Source organism: Tachypleus tridentatus, chromosome 6 (assembly GCF_004210375.1).
Source record: "Tachypleus tridentatus isolate NWPU-2018 chromosome 6, ASM421037v1, whole genome shotgun sequence".
NCBI lineage: Eukaryota > Metazoa > Arthropoda > Merostomata > Xiphosura > Limulidae > Tachypleus > Tachypleus tridentatus.
Genome location: NC_134830.1, coordinates 5,230,789 through 5,249,435, shown reverse-complemented (window position 1 = coordinate 5,249,435; position 18,647 = coordinate 5,230,789). Strand labels below are relative to the sequence as shown.

At 34.0% G+C, this 18,647-nt stretch overlaps 1 protein-coding gene across 1 annotated transcript in view; it reads left to right on the top strand.

Annotated features, from left to right (window-relative positions):
* Window positions 1-4,466: 4,466 nt before the first annotated feature.
* The window catches only part of LOC143251873 (uncharacterized), a 72,873-nt gene continuing 58,692 nt past the window's right edge, over window positions 4,467-18,647 (top strand). Inside the window, exon 1 of the mRNA XM_076503181.1 lies at window positions 4,467-4,627. Coding sequence (XP_076359296.1) covers window positions 4,585-4,627 — 43 coding nt within the window. The 5' untranslated portion in view covers window positions 4,467-4,584. The remainder of the gene's footprint in view (window positions 4,628-18,647) is intronic.

Genomic DNA, 18,647 nt, shown 5'->3' with positions numbered 1-18,647 from the left:
TTACCCTGCAGAGTGTAGAACACATAATAAGTAAACAAAAATGTTCTATCAGAGAGATGTGGGCCACTATTCTGATAAATGAAAGTCTTCCAAATTTAAAAATAGCAATTTCAAAATTATCTTCCATGTTTGGATCCACATGAGTGTGAGTCAACATTTTCTACGCTAGATTTTCTTAAGTCTAGATACAGATCTCAGCTTACTGACATAAATTTAGAGACAGAGCTGAGATACTCATTGAGCATAGATATGAAGCCAAATTTCACGAAACTTGTTGATGAAAACCCACATCTATTTTTACATTGAAGAGTAGTTGAAATGCAGTTGTTTTGATTAAACTAACATCTTTTGATTATTATTATTTGAACAGTGTGACCAACGTTGTTTTCGTTAGCCACAGTTGTAACCACTTTGAAAAACAAGTTGCCCACCCTGTTCTAGGTTCCTTATTTTATATAATTAGCAGAATCTCATTTGCTAAAACCTCGTACCACGTGTATATATATGGCTTGCTCGTTTTATCAGTAGGTCCAGCTAAATAAAAAATATTTGGTTCCCAACCAGGGGTGCGAAATAGCGTTCCAGGGGGTGCGAGATAACATTTGTTTTGGCCATTTTCACCTTTATTCTTAAATAAATAATTACTGTGAGGGGTGCGAGAACATATTAAGATTTTTTTAAGGGTGCGGAGCATAAAAAAGGTTGGGAACCACTGACGTAAATGAACATACCAACGTTCTGTATATGAAAATGTATTTTTTTTTTAAATACCAGTAATCTGTGTAAAAAAAAAACACTTTAAAGAAAAGGAAAATGTTCATTTAGACCACTGGAGGATAAAGTGCCCACATTGAAAACGAATCGTTGTTCGTTGGGTTCTTTCTTACCTGTGTCTGTGCTTTCGACCTACGTTTAGTATCAAAACCTGAAGTCGTAAAAGTTCCTGGTTTTTGCTGTTAAAATGTCATAATTGTTAATGTTAATTATGTGACGACGATGTTCCTTGATTCGTTCACTGACAGGCCTGGCACGGCCAGCTGGTTAAGGCACTCGACTCGTAATCCGAGGGTCGCGGGTTCGAATCCCCGTCGCGCCAAACATGCTCGCCCTTTCAGCCGTGGGGATGATATAATGTGACGGTCAATCCTATTATTTGTTGGTAAAAGAGTAGCCCAACAGTTGGCGGTGGGTGATGATGACTAGCTGCCTTCCCTCTAGTCTTACACTGCTAAATTAGGGACGGCTAGCGCAGATAGCCCTCGTGTAACTTTGCCCGAAATTCACAACAAACCAAACCGTTCACTGATCCCCAATGTAAAGAATTTCACACAAGTCACAGAGTGTACAATAGGTAACTGATCCTGATATACGTGTGAAAGGTATATCGATACAATTTAGGTCTCAGAATACAGCTATCGACTTCAGTACAATTTAAACAACGAGAACAACCAGCGTAAAGAACGTTCACAATAAGTGTTGTCTTTGTCATCGCCAGATAAATTGGAGCGTGAATTATTAGCGGAAACAACACCAGGTCGATTGGAGACGTACGTTATGACTGTAGGCAGTATTACGTCTGTTAGAGATGTGGGTTATGAATATGTAGGAAATGTATTAGGTCGCTTGGAAACGTGGGTTATGTGTGTAGGCAGTATGAAGTCGGTTAGAGTCGTTCTGTAAAATGTAAAGTCAGAAATGATTTTATTATTCTGTATGATCACAGGACTACAATTAGAGCTGTTGTTGTTACATTGGTGAAGAGATTTTGACCGGGAAATAAATGTAGCTGTGTTTCAATATTTAAACTGATGTATTTGTTTACTATTATATTTTCCGGTTTGTTTCGACAGTTTTAATTCAAAAATGATGTTAATTTAATATGATTTTAAAGGCACGTGTATCGAACGTTTTAATTCACGTATCTTACGCCGGATGTTTTGGGTATTAACACTTACTAATAAAGCAGAAATCAACGTTTCGACCTTCTTAGGTGGGCCCGGCATGGCCAAGCATGTTAAGGCGTGCGACTCGTAATCTGAGGGTCGCGTATTCGCATCCCGGTCGCGTCAAACATGCTCGCCTTTTAAGCCGTGGGGGCGTTATAATGTGACGGACAATCCCACTATTCGTTGGTAAAAGAATAGCCCAAGAGTTGGCGGTGGGTGGTGATGACTAGCCTTCCCTCTAGTCTTACACTGCTAAATTAGGGACGGCTAGCACTGTTTGCCCTCGAGTAGCTTTGTGCGAAATTCCAAAACAAACAAATAATCTTAGGTCATCTTTAGGACAATGCAGAAATATCATTTGTAGGTGAATCACAATAAACACGAGTTAACTGCAAATGAAATTTTTGCTCTTGAAAAATATGTTGTTAATTTTTAAAAGCAAGAAATAGAACGGTAGTTGCACTGAACTATTGGGGTGACTTATTGGTACCGAGGGTGACGGGGGTTATGTTTTCGACCCTGTGTCTTTGTCTGTCAGCAAAATTTCTCGAAAACGGGTGAATGTATCTGAACAAAGTTAGTATACGTTTGGTTTATGAATCAACTCAGCAGTTTTAGTTTTTCGAGGGTCAAGATCACAGAAATCCAAAAGTACCCATCTGTTAACATGGGGACTGATTTTTCATTTTTTGCCCCATAACTCATTCAATAGTGGTCAGAATTTGAGCAACCTTGGTGGACATTCGTAAAATATTATTCCTCGTTGTCCTGATAAAAATGGTTTGTGTCCATTGATAACGACGAACATACGGACACATTTCTTACTATTTCTAGCCCGGCATGGCCAGGTGGTTAAGGCATTCGACTCGTAATCTGAGAATCGCGGGTTCGAATCCCCGTCACACCAAACATGCTTGACTTTTCAACCGTGGGGGCGTTATAATGTTACGTTCAATCCCACTATTCGTTGGTAAAAGAGTAGCCCAAGAGTTGGCGGTGGTTGGTGATGACTAATTGTCTTCCCTCTAGTCTTACATTGCTAAATTAGGGACGGCTAATATTTGGACAATAAAACTGGAATTATCATCAGGATAAGTATTGAATTATGATAAAAAAATATTATTCTGGAGATAGCGTGGCACGTGTTTTGAAAAGTAGTCTAATAATAAACACTATGTGGCGTTCAAAGTTAAATAAAAAACACGTTATAGGAAACGTCACGATATTTGTATCTGGTTAGATCCGTAAAGCAGCTTTGCAACAATGTTGATTTGGGTATTATTCCTGATAATGTGAAAGCTAAAATAGTTATATATGTAATTATCTATAAATGAACACTAATAATAAGCTATATATATATACACACACACATACTTAGTAAATGCGCTAAAACTGCTCTTTATATTTGGATCCAGTTAAAATATAAACAGTTTCTTTGATGATTGCTTAAAAAGCGACATATTTTGCTTTGGTTTGTTTAAATTACAATAAATCATACATCTGTACCTCTGATAATATATATTTCCAACAGTTAGCAATAGGAGAGAGGGCAGCTGGTAATTATTTTCACAGTTAGCAGCAGGAGAGAGGGCAGCTGGTAATTATTTTCACAGTTAGCAGTAGGAGAAATTGCAGCTGGTAATTATTTTCACAGTTAGCAGTAGGAGAGAGGGCAGCTGATAATTATTTTCACAGTTAGCAGTAGGAGAGAAGGCAGCTGGTATTTATTTTCACAATCAGCAGTAGGAGAGAGGGCAGCTGGTAATTATTTTCACAGTTAGCAGTAGGAGAAATTGCAGCTGGTAATTATTTTTACAGTTAGCAGTAGGAGAGAGGGCAGCTGGTAATTATTTTCACAGTAAAGAGCAGCTGGTAAAAGAGAGTTAGAAGTAGGAGAGGGCAGCTGGTAATTATTTTCAGTAGTAGGAGAGAGGGCAGTTAGAACATTTAGTAGTTGGAGAGAGGGCAGCTGGTAATTATTTTAACAGCTGGTAATTATTTAGTAGTTGGAGAGAGGGCAGCTGGTAATTATTTTCACAGTTAGAAGTAGGAGAGAGGTAATTATTTTAACATTTAGTAGTAGCTGGTAATTATTTTCACAGTTAGAAGTAGGAGAGAGGGCAGCTGGTAATTATTTTCACAGTTAGAAGTAGGAGAGAGGGCAGCTGGTAATTATTTTAACATTTAGTAGTTGGAGAGAGGGCAGCTGGTAATTATTTTCACAGTTAGAAGTAGGAGAGAGGGCAGCTGGTAATTATTTTCACAGTTAGCAGTAGGAGAGAGGGGAGCTGGTAATTATTTTCACAGTTAGCAGTAGGAGAGAGGGGAGCTGGTAATTATTTAAACATTTAGTAGTAGGAGAGAGGGCAGTTGTTAATTATTTTCACAATTGACACTTGAGTATTTCCTTTAACATTCTGTCATGAAGTTAAAGTGTTTGCTACTAGGTGGCTCTTAATGAACACGTTCTCTCTGATGATCGCACCCGTTAACTCACTTCTCAGTAGGCCGTCTCATCGATTCTATCCTGTTTCACCTGGCAGTGGACAGTATCCAGACATATCTAGGTTACTCAGTTAGAACTACTGTGTCGGGTAATACTCAACACTTGTGTCATCCGAAAGGTCGAATACTTTACATGGATGGGTGCACCACAAACCTGCGTTCTTATGAGATGACATGTAAGTTTCTTTACCATTTGTTTAACTGTTAAGTTAACCTTGAATAACTTTGAACTACATAAACCGTTCCTTGTCTTGCAAAATAGGACAAATCAATAAACACATGCTTTGGATTCCAGACACACAAATGCTGTAAGATGAAACATTTGTTGTTCTTATGTATGAATCTGACAGGGTTTTTGCCAGGCACGTAATATACTGTTAAAATAATCACAAATTTGTTCTTGTTGTACAAATGTGACGCTATCCTTCCTAGACATATTATTACTATTAACAGAAACACCAACCTGTTCTAATGATATAAATGAGGCAGAGTGACAAACACACATTAACTTGCTATTTATCTTTAGGGACGTTTTAAGCTCCTTATTTGTTTGTTAGTAAAAACAGAATAACTCAAGTACAAGGGTGTAATTTTATAAACCTTAACGTATGCCACTACTTATATATGTAAAAACGGCTGGTTTGGGTTAAGAAAAATTTTATGTAAAGGAAACGTTGTTCGCTCCTCTACATAAACATTTTCTCTACCCATACCAGCCGTTTTTACATATATATTTTCTCTACAAGTGGGATTTCTCGTCAGTGAACGGATAAAGTAATATTTGATGAAAGACAATACTAGCCTGTAAATATGGCTTTACTGTGGAACTGGTTTGTTACGCTAGAAAGCCCAACATCTTTATATATAGGCCAGCGAACAAGGTAATGGAGGATAAGTGTTGATTCAGGCTTATTATACTTCATAAGTATTTCTTCAACAAATAACATGAATTTAATATCGCGAAGTAACTCAAATAAAATAACCGACGTTCAATTGACTAATTGATTTTTTAAAGATACATTTTCCATTATTTTTAACCTGAACACTATTGAACTTGTGAATCAAATTACAAGTATCTTTACCGAGATAATTTTGTGTGTTACTAATTATGGAACTAGAGGACTCTGATGTGTATATTTATTTTTAGAGATAAAGTGCCACGTGGAAAGCAAATTATAAAACATTTACTCTCACGAAAGCAGAATGAATAAATCTTGATTTGTGTAAATCTGTGTCTTTTTTCAAAACTTTTGTGCAGTTTTGCTATGTTTAGTCATGTCTTCATTAACTGAAAGTAGCTTGTCATACCTCGGGCCAGGTTAGCAAAGTACAATGGTCGTTCAAAAGAACGTGTGTTTGACCACTTCTGTATCTTTTGTCCAATACGATAATGACAAAGTAGATTAGAGGCTATTGTGAACTAAAAGTTAATTACTCACATCCTTCATTTTAGGTAATTTTGGATTGTGGGATACCTACTTGAATAGTGTAGTGTTGACAGAATCCATTCTGTCTTTAATTGAGTGAAAGCAAAATGTTTAGGCCCAGCAGCCTGAGTTTTAATCAGAATAAAGAAACTAAACACCTTGATTTTATGTGTTGACAAGAAGTAGAGTGATATTTGTGAGCGTGAGAATAAATATGAACTATTTATGAAAACTAATACCAACAGAAAGAAGAATCGCTGAAGAAAGAATAAATAACGAGATGAATTGAGAAAAAAGTCGACTGCAGATACGTGGAGAACAACCTTGAAATATCAGTAAACAAGAAGCCCTGGAAACTGGATAAACAACCTTGAAATATCAGTAAACAAGGAGCCCTGGAAACTGGATAAACAACCTTGAAATATCAGTAAACAAGGGGCCCTGGAATACGGACAAACAACCTTGAAATATCAGTAAACAAGGAGCCCTGGAAACTGGATAAACAACCTTGAAATATTAGAAAACAAGGAGCCCTGAAAACTGGATAAACAACCATGAAATATCAGTAAAGAAGGAGCCCTGAAAAACTGGATAAACAAAAGATCGCAGTGAAAGAGGTTTGAACAATGGAATAGGAAAGAAATATAGAATATTAGAAAAAAACGGAAGAGAAATAATATAGAAGAAAATAGAAAAAACAAAATTAAAACAGTACTGGGGAATAATCAACGAATACAGTAGCATGCATAATGAAAGTGACGGATCGAACATGAAAATTACAATGCCACTGAGAAATGTCAGTGAATAATGCCACTGAGAAATGTCAGTAAACAGTGTCACCGAGAAATGTCAGTAAACAGTGTCACTGAGAAATGTCAGTATTTTTACTATGATCATTGTATTTATAACTACGAAATGAATGTTATAACAGAAGATATGAAGATGCTGATAAATGATAGAAATGAAGATGACAATTGTTTGATTAATAATAAGTACTATGCTACACAATAGTGTATGTATAGTAGTATATCTTTACTGTATCTACCACGGGTATAGTAGTATATCTTTACTGTATCTACCACGGGTATAGTAGTATATCTTTACTGTATCTACCACGGGTATAGTAGTATATCTTTACTGTATCTACCACGGGTATATTATATATCTTTACTGTATCTACCACGGGTATATTATATCTTTACTGTATCTACCACGGGTATATTATATCTTATATCTTTACTGTATCTACCACGGGTATATTAGTATATCTTTACTGTATCTACCACGGGTATATTAGTATATCTTTACTGTATCTACCACGGGTATATTAGTATATCTTTACTGTATCTACCACGGGTATATTTATGTATAGTAGTATATCTTTACTGTATCTACCACGGGTATATTAGTATATCTTTACTGTATCTACCACGGGTATATTTATGTATAGTAGTATATCTTTACTGTATCTACCACGGGTATAGTATATCTTTACTGTATCTACCACGGGTATAGTAGTATATCTTTACTGTATCTACCACGGGTATATTAGTATATAGTATATCTTTACTGTATCTTTACTGTATCTACCACGGGTATATTTATGTATAGTAGTATATCTTTACTGTATCTACCACGGGTATATTTATGTATATCTATTCTTTACTGTATCTACCACGGGTATATTATATATATCTTTACTCTACCACGGGTATATATATATCTTTACTGTATCTACCACGGGTATATTAGTATATCTTTACTGTATCTACCACGGGTATAGTATATCTTTACTGTATCTACCACGGGTATACTTTACTGTATCTACCACGGGTATATTAGTATATCTTTACTGTATCTACCACGGGTATATTAGTATATCTTTACTGTATCTACCACGGGTATATTATATTTACTGTATCTACTTTACTGTATCTACCACGGGTATATATATCTTTACTGTATATCTTTTTACTGTATCTACCACGGGTATATATATATCTTTACTGTATCTACCATATATATTACTGTATCTACCACGGGTATATTTATATATAGTAGTATATCTTTACTGTATCTACCACGGGTATATTAGTATATCTTTACTGTATCTACCACGGGTATATTATATATCTTTACTGTATCTACCACGGGTATATTTATATATAGTAGTATATCTTTACTGTATCTACCACGGGTATATTAGTATATCTTTACTGTATCTACCACGGGTATATTAGTATATCTTTACTGTATCTACCACGGGTATATTATATCTTTACTGTATCTACCACGGGTATATTAGTATATCTTTACTGTATCTACCACGGGTATATTATATCTTTACTGTATCTACCACGGGTATATTATATGTTTACTGTATCTACCACGGGTATATTTATGTATAGTAGTATATCTTTACTGTATCTACCACGGGTATATTATATCTTTACTGTATCTACCACGGGTATATTTATGTATAGTAGTATATCTTTACTGTATCTACCACGGGTATATTAGTATATCTTTACTGTATCTACCACGGGTATATTATATCTTTACTGTATCTACCACGGGTATATTTATGTATAGTAGTATATCTTTACTGTATCTACCACGGGTATATTATATCTTTACTGTATCTACCACGGGTATACTCATGTATAGTAGTATATCTTTACTGTATCTACAACATCATATATTTATGTTACTGTAGTATATCTTTACTGTATCTACCACGGGTATATTTATGTATAGTAGTATATCTTTACTGTATCTACCACGGGTATATTAGTATATCTTTACTGTATCTACCACGGGTATACTTATGTATAGTAGTATATCTTTACTGTATCTACCACGGGTATATTAGTATATCTTTACTGTATCTACCACGGGTATATTATATCTTTACTGTATCTACCACGGGTATAGTATATCTTTACTGTATCTACCACGGGTATATTAGTATATCTTTACTGTATCTACCACGGGTATATTATATCTTTACTGTATCTACCACGGGTATAGTAGTATATCTTTACTGTATCTACCACGGGTATATTATATCTTTACTGTATCTACCACGGGTATACTTATGTATAGTAGTATATCTTTACTGTATCTATCACGGGTATACTTATGTATAGTAGTATATCTTTACTGTATCTACCACGGGTATAGTAGTATATCTTTACTGTATCTACCACGGGTATACTTATGTATAGTAGTATATCTTTACTGTATCTACCACGGGTATATTATATCTTTACTGTATCTACCACGGGTATATTATATATCTTTACTGTATCTACCACGGGTATATTATATCTTTTACTGTATCTACCACGGGTATATTTATATCTTTACTGTATCTACCACGGGTACCACGGGTATATTAGTATATCTTTACTGTATCTACCACGGGTATATATAGTAGTATATCTTTACTGTATCTACCACGGGTATATATTATATCTTTACTGTATCTACCACGGGTATATTATATCTTTACTGTATCTACTATATTGTATCTACCACGGGTATATAGTATATCTTTACTGTATCTACCACGGGTATATTATATCTTTACTGTATCTACCACGGGTATATTAGTATATCTTTACTGTATCTACCACGGGTATATTATATCTTTACTGTATCTACCACGGGTATATTTATTTTTACTGTATCTACCACGGGTATATTATATCTTTACTGTATCTACCACGGGTATATATTTACTGTATCTACCACGGGTATATTATATCTTTACTGTATCTACCACGGGTATATTTATGTATAGTAGTATATCTTTACTGTATCTACCACGGGTATATTTATGTATAGTAGTATATCTTTACTGTATCTACCACGGGTATATTTATGTATAGTAGTATATCTTTACTGTATCTACCACGGGTATATTAGTATATCTTTACTGTATCTACCACGGGTATACTTATGTATAGTAGTATATCTTTACTGTATCTACCACGGGTATATAGTAGTATATCTTTACTGTATAGGTATATCTTTACTGTATCTACCACGGGTATATTAGTATATCTTTACTGTATCTACCACGGGTATATTATATCTTTACTGTATCTACCACGGGTATATTATATCTTTACTGTATCTACCACGGGTATATTATATCTTTACTGTATCTACCACGGGTATATTATATCTTTACTGTATCTACCACGGGTATATTTATGTATAGTAGTATATCTTTACTGTATCTACCACGGGTATATTATATCTTTACTGTATCTACCACGGGTATATTGTATATAGTATATCTTTATCTGTATCTACCACGGGTATATCTTATATCTGTATCTACCACGGGTATATTTATGTATAGTAGTATATCTTTACTGTATCTACCACGGGTATATTTATGTATAGTAGTATATCTTTACTGTATCTACCACGGGTATATTTATGTATAGTAGTATATCTTTACTGTATCTACCACGGGTATATTTATGTATAGTAGTATATCTTTACTGTATCTACCACGGGTATATTTATGTATAGTAGTATATCTTTACTGTATCTACCACGGGTATATTAGTATATCTTTACTGTATCTACCACGGGTATACTTATGTATAGTAGTATATCTTTACTGTATCTACCACGGGTATATTTATGTATAGTAGTATATCTTTACTGTATCTACCACGGGTATATTAGTATATCTTTACTGTATCTACCACGGGTATATTATATCTTTACTGTATCTACCACGGGTATAGTATATCTTTACTGTATCTACCACGGGTATATTAGTATATCTTTACTGTATATATCTTTACTGTATCTGTATTATAGTAGTATATCTTTACTGTATCTACCACGGGTATATTATATCTTTACTGTATCTACCACGGGTATATTATATCTTTACTGTATCTACCACGGGTATAGTATATCTTTACTGTATCTACCACGGGTATAGTAGTATATCTTTACTGTATCTACCACGGGTATAGAAGTATATCTTTACTGTATCTACCACGGGTATAGTAGTATATCCTTACTGTATCTACCACGGGTATACTTATGTATAGTTGTATATCTTTACTGTATCTACCACGGGTATAGTAGTATATTTTTACTGTATCTACCACGGGTATACTTATGTATAGTAGTATATCTTTACTGTATCTACCACGGGTATAGTAGTATATCTTTACTGTATCTACCACGGGTATACTTATGTATAGTAGTATATCTTTACTGTATCTACCACGGGTATCTTTACTGTATCTACCACGTATATCTTTACTGTATCTACCACGGGTATACTTATGTATAGTAGTATATCTTTACTGTATCTACCACGGGTATATTTACTGTATACCAGGGTATATCTTTACTGTATATCTATCTACCACGGGTATATTTATGTATAGTAGTATATCTTTACTGTATCTACCACGGGTATATTAGTATATCTTTACTGTATCTACCACGGGTATACTTATGTATAGTAGTATATCTTTACTGTATCTACCACGGGTATATTAGTATATCTTTACTGTATCTACCACGGGTATATTATATCTTTACTGTATCTACCACGGGTATAGTATATCTTTACTGTATCTACCACGGGTATAGTAGTATATCTTTACTGTATCTACCACGGGTATATTAGTATATCTTTATCTACCACGGGTGTATCTACCACGGGTATATTATATCTTTTTACTGTATCTACCACGGGTATATCTTTACTGTATACCACGGGTTTACTGTTTACTGTATCTACCACGGGTATATAGTATATCTTTACTGTATCTACCACGGGTATAGTATATCTTTACTGTATCTACCACGGGTATAGTAGTATATCTTTACTGTATCTACCACGGGTATACTTATGTATAGTAGTATATCTTTACTGTATCTACCACGGGTATAGTAGTATATCTTTACTGTATCTACCACGGGTATAGTAGTATATCTTTACTGTATCTACCACGGGTATAGTAGTATATCTTTACTGTATCTACCACGGGTATAGTAGTATATCTTTACTGTATCTACCACGGGTATACTATGTATACGTAGTATATCTTTACTGTATCTACCACGGGTATAGTAGTATATCTTTACTGTATCTACCACGGGTATATTTATGTATAGTAGTATATCTTTACTGTATCTACCACGGGTATATTAGTATATCTTTACTGTATCTACCACGGGTATATTATATAGTTTACTGTATCTACCACGGGTATATTAGTATATCTTTACTGTATCTTTACTGTATCTACCACGGGTATAGTATATCTTTACTGTATCTACCACGGGTATAGTATATCTCTTTACTGTATCTACCACGGGTATAGTAGTATATCTTTACTGTATCTACCACGGGTATACTTATGTATAGTAGTATATCTTTACTGTATCTACCACGGGTATACTTATGTATAGTAGTATATCTTTACTGTATCTACCACGGGTATAGTAGTATATCTTTACTGTATCTACCACGGGTATACTTATGTATAGTAGTATATCTTTACTGTATCTACCACGGGTATAGTAGTATATCTTTACTGTATCTACCACGGGTATAGTAGTATATCTTTACTGTATGTACCACGGGTATACTTATGTATAGTAGTATATCTTTACTGTATCTACCACGGGTATAGTAGTATATCTTTACTGTATCTACCACGGGTATACTTATGTATAGTAGTATATCTTTACTGTATCTACCACGGGTATAGTAGTATATCTTTACTGTATCTACCACGGGTATAGTAGTATATCTTTACTGTATCTACCACGGGTATACTTATGTATAGTAGTATATCTTTACTGTATCTACCACGGGTATAGTAGTATATCTTTACTGTATCTACCACGGGTATACTTATGTATAGTAGTATATCTTTACTGTATCTACCACGGGTATAGTAGTATATCTTTACTGTATCTACCACGGGTATACTTATGTATAGTAGTATATCTTTACTGTATCTACCACGGGTATACTTATGTATAGTAGTATATCTTTACTGTATCTACCACGGGTATAGTAGTATATCTTTACTGTATCTACCACGGGTATATTTATGTATAGTAGTATATCTTTACTGTATCTACCACGGGTATACTTATGTATAGTAGTATATCTTTACTGTATCTACCACGGGTATAGTAGTATATCTTTACTGTATCTACCACGGGTATACTTATGTATAGTAGTATATCTTTACTGTATCTACCACGGGTATAGTAGTATATCTTTACTGTATCTACCACGGGTATATTTATGTATAGTAGTATATCTTTACTGTATCTACCACGGGTATAGTAGTATATCTTTACTGTATCTACCACGGGTATATTTATGTATAGTAGTATATCTTTACTCTATCTACCACGGGTATATTTATGTATAGTAGTATATCTTTACTGTATCTACCACGGGTATATTTATGTATAGTAGTATATCTTTACTGTATCTACCACGGGTATATTTATGGTGTCATAAGTTTGCAGATTTACTGCTGAACCCTTGGAACATATTAGAATAAACCGGGTTAAAATAAGTATAAGACAAGAATTACAAAACAAACGTAATACAAAGTAGGACTAATTATGAACAAAATTATAATACTGTCAGAAAAGTGGACTTATTTAAGTGAAAAGTTTCGAACAACAGCTGACAGGAATAAAAAGGACCTGTAAGAAGTAGCAACTTTGAAATTAAGGAAAACAATCAGAATAGAATTAAGATTTAGAGGGTATCATTAATACATTATGTGGCACAGTTCATATATAATTCAATGAAGTGCTGTACTTGTAAGCAGATACCAGTAATGATGAAAAAGAGGGTATCTGTATGTTTGAACAACAAATTAATAGAAGATTACAAAAAGCATATAAATTATGGGTAACTATTAAAGCTATATCTCAAGATGTTCCAAGTCAGCGCAGAGGTTAATCATACTGAACATGAGAGAGTCGCATATGTTAATACATGTGTGTTGTTTCATATGTTTGTCACGAGGTCACAAGTATTATGTTTAGTAACTACAAATGTATCTATTTCGTTCGCGACGATTTCGACCATTTTATATTACAGTCCTGCCATTGTTAGATATAAAACTAAACATATGTATTACGGTCCTTTTAAGGGAAGACTGCCCGTAGGAAATATTGATAAAAATAGATAATCAAAGATGAGAAGACTGCCCATATAGCAATATTGATAAAAATAGATAATCAAAGATGGGAAGACTGCCCATATAGCAATATTGATAAAAATAGATAATCAAAGATGGGAAGACTGCCCATATAGCAATATTGACAAAAATAGATAATAAAAGATGGGAAGACTGCCCATATAGCAATATTGATAAAAATAGATAATAAAAGATGGGAAGACTGCCCATATAGCAATATTAATAAAAATAGATAATCAAAGATGGGAAGACTGCCCATATAGCAATATTGATAAAAATAGATAATCAAAGATGGGAAGACTGCCCATATAGCAATATTGACAAAAATATATAATAAAAGATGGGAAGACTGCCCGTAGAGATATATTGATAAAAATAGATAATAAAAGATCTTCACACTTCGAAGAAATGCGATTGATTATTTTTTGTGGAAGCAGAAAAATTCGAGCAACAGAGCACTTAGAAACCACATTCGATAAACTAATCCACAACAGAACATTTAGAAACCACATTCTATAAACTAATCCACAACAGAACATTTAGAAACCACATTCTATAAACTAATCCACAACAGAACATTTAGTAACCACATTCTATAAACTAATCCACAACAGAACATTTAGTAACCACATTCTATAAACTAATCCACAACAGAGCATTTAGTAACCACATTCTATAAACTAGTCCATAACAGAGCATTTAGTAACCACATTCTATAAACTAATCCACAACAGAACATTTAGAAACCACATTGTATAAACTAATCCACAACAGAACATTTAGTAACCACATTCTATAAACTAATCCACAACAGAACATTTAGAAACCACATTCTATAAACTAATCCACAACAGAACATTTAGAAACCACATTCTATAAACTAATCCACAACAGAACATTTAGTAACCACATTCTATAAACTAATCCACAACAGAACATTTAGAAACCACATTCTATAAACTAATCCACAACAGAACATTTAGAAACCACATTCTATAAACTAATCCACAACAGAACATTTAGTAACCACATTCTATAAACTAATCCACAACAGAACATTTAGAAACCACATTCTATAAACTAATCCACAACAGAACATTTAGTAACCACATTCTATAAACTAATCCAGAACAGAACATTTAGTAACCACATTCTATAAACTAATCCACAACAGAGCATTTAGTAACCACATTCTATAAACTAATCCACAACAGAACATTTAGTAACCACATTCTATAAACTAATCCACAACAGAACATTTAGAAACCACATTCTATAAACTAATCCACAACAGAACATTTAGAAACCACATTCTATAAACTAATCCACAACAGAACATTTAGAAACCACATTCTATAAACTAATCCACAACAGAACATTTAGTAACCACATTCTATAAACTAATCCACAACAGAACATTTAGAAACCACATTCTATAAACTAATCCACAACAGAACATTTAGTAACCACATTCTATAAACTAATCCACAACAGAACATTTAGTAACCACATTCTATAAACTAATCCACAACAGAACGTTTAGAAACCACATTCTATAAACTAATCCACAACAGAACATTTAGAAACCACATTCTATAAACTAATCCACAACAGAACATTTAGAAACCACATTCTATAAACTAATCCACAACAGAACATTTAGTAACCACATTTTATAAACTAATCCACAACAGAGCATTTAGTAACCACATTCTATAAACTAATCTATAACAGAACATTTAGTAACCACATTCTATAAACTAATCCACAACAGAGCATTTAGTAACCACGTTCTATAAACTAGTCCAAAACAGAGCATTTAGTAACCACATTCTATAAACTAATCCATACCAATGCTCTCATCTACAAAATAAAGAAATTGGTTTTAAAAACAATTAAAACAGCCATTCTTGTGACGTTTTGAACAATATAATGGTATCATTGGTATCTTTATCACTGATGAAAGCTGAAGATACTAGAATTACAGCAAATCCAGTTTGACCACATATCTGTTAATCTGCCTGATGCAGATCCAACTGATGTTGGTGTCTTTGATATTGTAAGGTATATATAATGTTTATTAAACACGTGTGGTCTATGGCTTACCTAGCTATGCTCCGTAGAAGCTCGTTACTATGGAATTGCTGTGTTAAATATAATAATGAAATGATAGACAAAAAATGAAGTTGCATCTTAACTCTCTGTATAATAACTGAGAGCTATTCATATTGTCTGCTCACTAGATCAAATACTTGAGTAACATATAACATTTGTTCCAAATACTTACCAGTGTTGCAAAGTCTTAGAATTGTATCTAAAAAATAATGTTTACATTATTGACCAACAGTAAATCGACGGGAGATGATATAACTTATCAGACGTGAGATCATGTTATAACTCATCAGACGAGAGATCATGTTATAACTCATTAGACGTGAGATCATGACATCACTCATCAGACGTGAGATCATGTTATAACTCATCAGACGTGAGATCATGTTATAACTCATCAGACGTGAGATCATGTTATAACTCATCAGACGTGAGATCATGTTATAACTCATCAGACGTGAGATCATGTTATAACTTATCAGACGTGAGATCATGACATCACTCATCAGACGTGAGATCATGTTATAACTCATCAGACGTGAGATCATGTTATATCTCATCAGACGTGAGATCATGTTATAACTCATCAGACGAGAGATCATGTTATAACTCATCAGATGTGAGATCATGTTATAACTCATTAGACGTGAGATCATGACATCACTCATCAGACGTGAGATCATGTTATAACTTATCAGACGTGAGATCATGACATCACTCATCAGACGTGAGATCATGTTATAACTCATCAGAGAGAGATCATGTTATAACTCATCAGACGTGAGATCATGTTATAACTCATCAGACGTGAGATCATGTTATAACTCATCAGATGTGAGATCATGTTATAACTCATCAGACGTGAGATCATGTTATAACTCATCAGACGTGAGATCATGTTATAACTCATCAGACGAGAGATCATGTTATAACTCATCAGATGTGAGATCATGTTATAACTCATTAGACGTGAGATCATGACATCACTCATCAGACGTGAGATCATGTTATAACTCATCAGACGTGAGATCATGTTATAACTCATCAGACGTGAGATCATGTTATAACTCATCAGACGTGAGATCATGTTATAACTCATCAGACGTGAGATCATGTTATAACTCATCAGACGTGAGATCATGTTATAACTCATCAGACGTGAGATCATGTTATAACTCATCAGACGTGAGATCATGTTATAACTTATCAGACGTGAGATCATAACATCAATGCTATACATAAAGAAGTAATGAATGGTTCTATTTTTACCAGCTACAACAATATTAAGGTGTAATATTTAGTTACCATAAACACTACTTGTGTTTCCCTTAGCATTACCAATTCATTAAACAACTATTACATTAATAAATAACAAAGATGGATATTATAATACACGGTATGTTCCATAGCTTCTCAACACGCCATTTTCGAAACATATAGTATATTGGAAACTGTGTATCAGTCTCTAATAGAATATTTTCTATCATGCAGAACGAAATAAAGTGTCCAAGAAGCAGCATATTTATAAATCTGACAAATCCAACAGTGTAGTAATGTCGGACAAAGGTTGAAGACATTTTAAATAATTCACTATATTTCGTTACGTTACGATTATATCCATACTGGAGAGACCAGGTTGCAAAAGTACTTACTAAAACTAAAGAACTTTGTTTATAGTTTTCCTAGAAGCTACGTAGAACGACATACGTTACGATCTGTAGTTTCAAATATTGGAACTTTGTCTGATGTTATAGCCTATTTTCTGAGAAATAATATTGCTAATGAACAGGCTTTAAATTTTGTGATGAAATACAACAACAGGTGAAGCTTGGTAGCAGTGACTATTGTGAATAACCCACCTATTAATAACTATTGTGTATAATTAGGCCTAACCATCCACTTGTTAATAACTTACAATTAGTACATTTTTACACCGTTAAAACTCTTGCCTGTTAACGTTTACAAGTATGATATCCAGTTGATTTATCCACCATGTTTCATATCAGTATAACGTCACCAAATCAGGAATGGCTGATTACTTGTAAGAACATTGATAGCTCTTTCTCGTATTTAACAAGTAGTTAGGGTACAGAAACTGTGAATCGCAGTAATTAGCTTACAGAAACTGTGAATCTGCGATTTCATGGATCGTGTCCCGTTCCTAAAAGACAAACAAACAAAATTCTCAGTTCTTACTTTCAACGTAACTGTCAAATGCCATTATTCAGACATACAAGAGTAGCCATGCCATTATTCAGACATACAAGAGTAGCCCAAGACTTGGAGGGTAGATGCTATTCAGTACCCATCTTCTTTATAGAGTGTAGACTGTCAGTTCAAAATTAGACGTAACTATGAATAGATATTCCTCGTGGAGCTTTGTGCGAAAATATGTAAATTAGAAGAACCGCTAATACCTGGATGGTGTA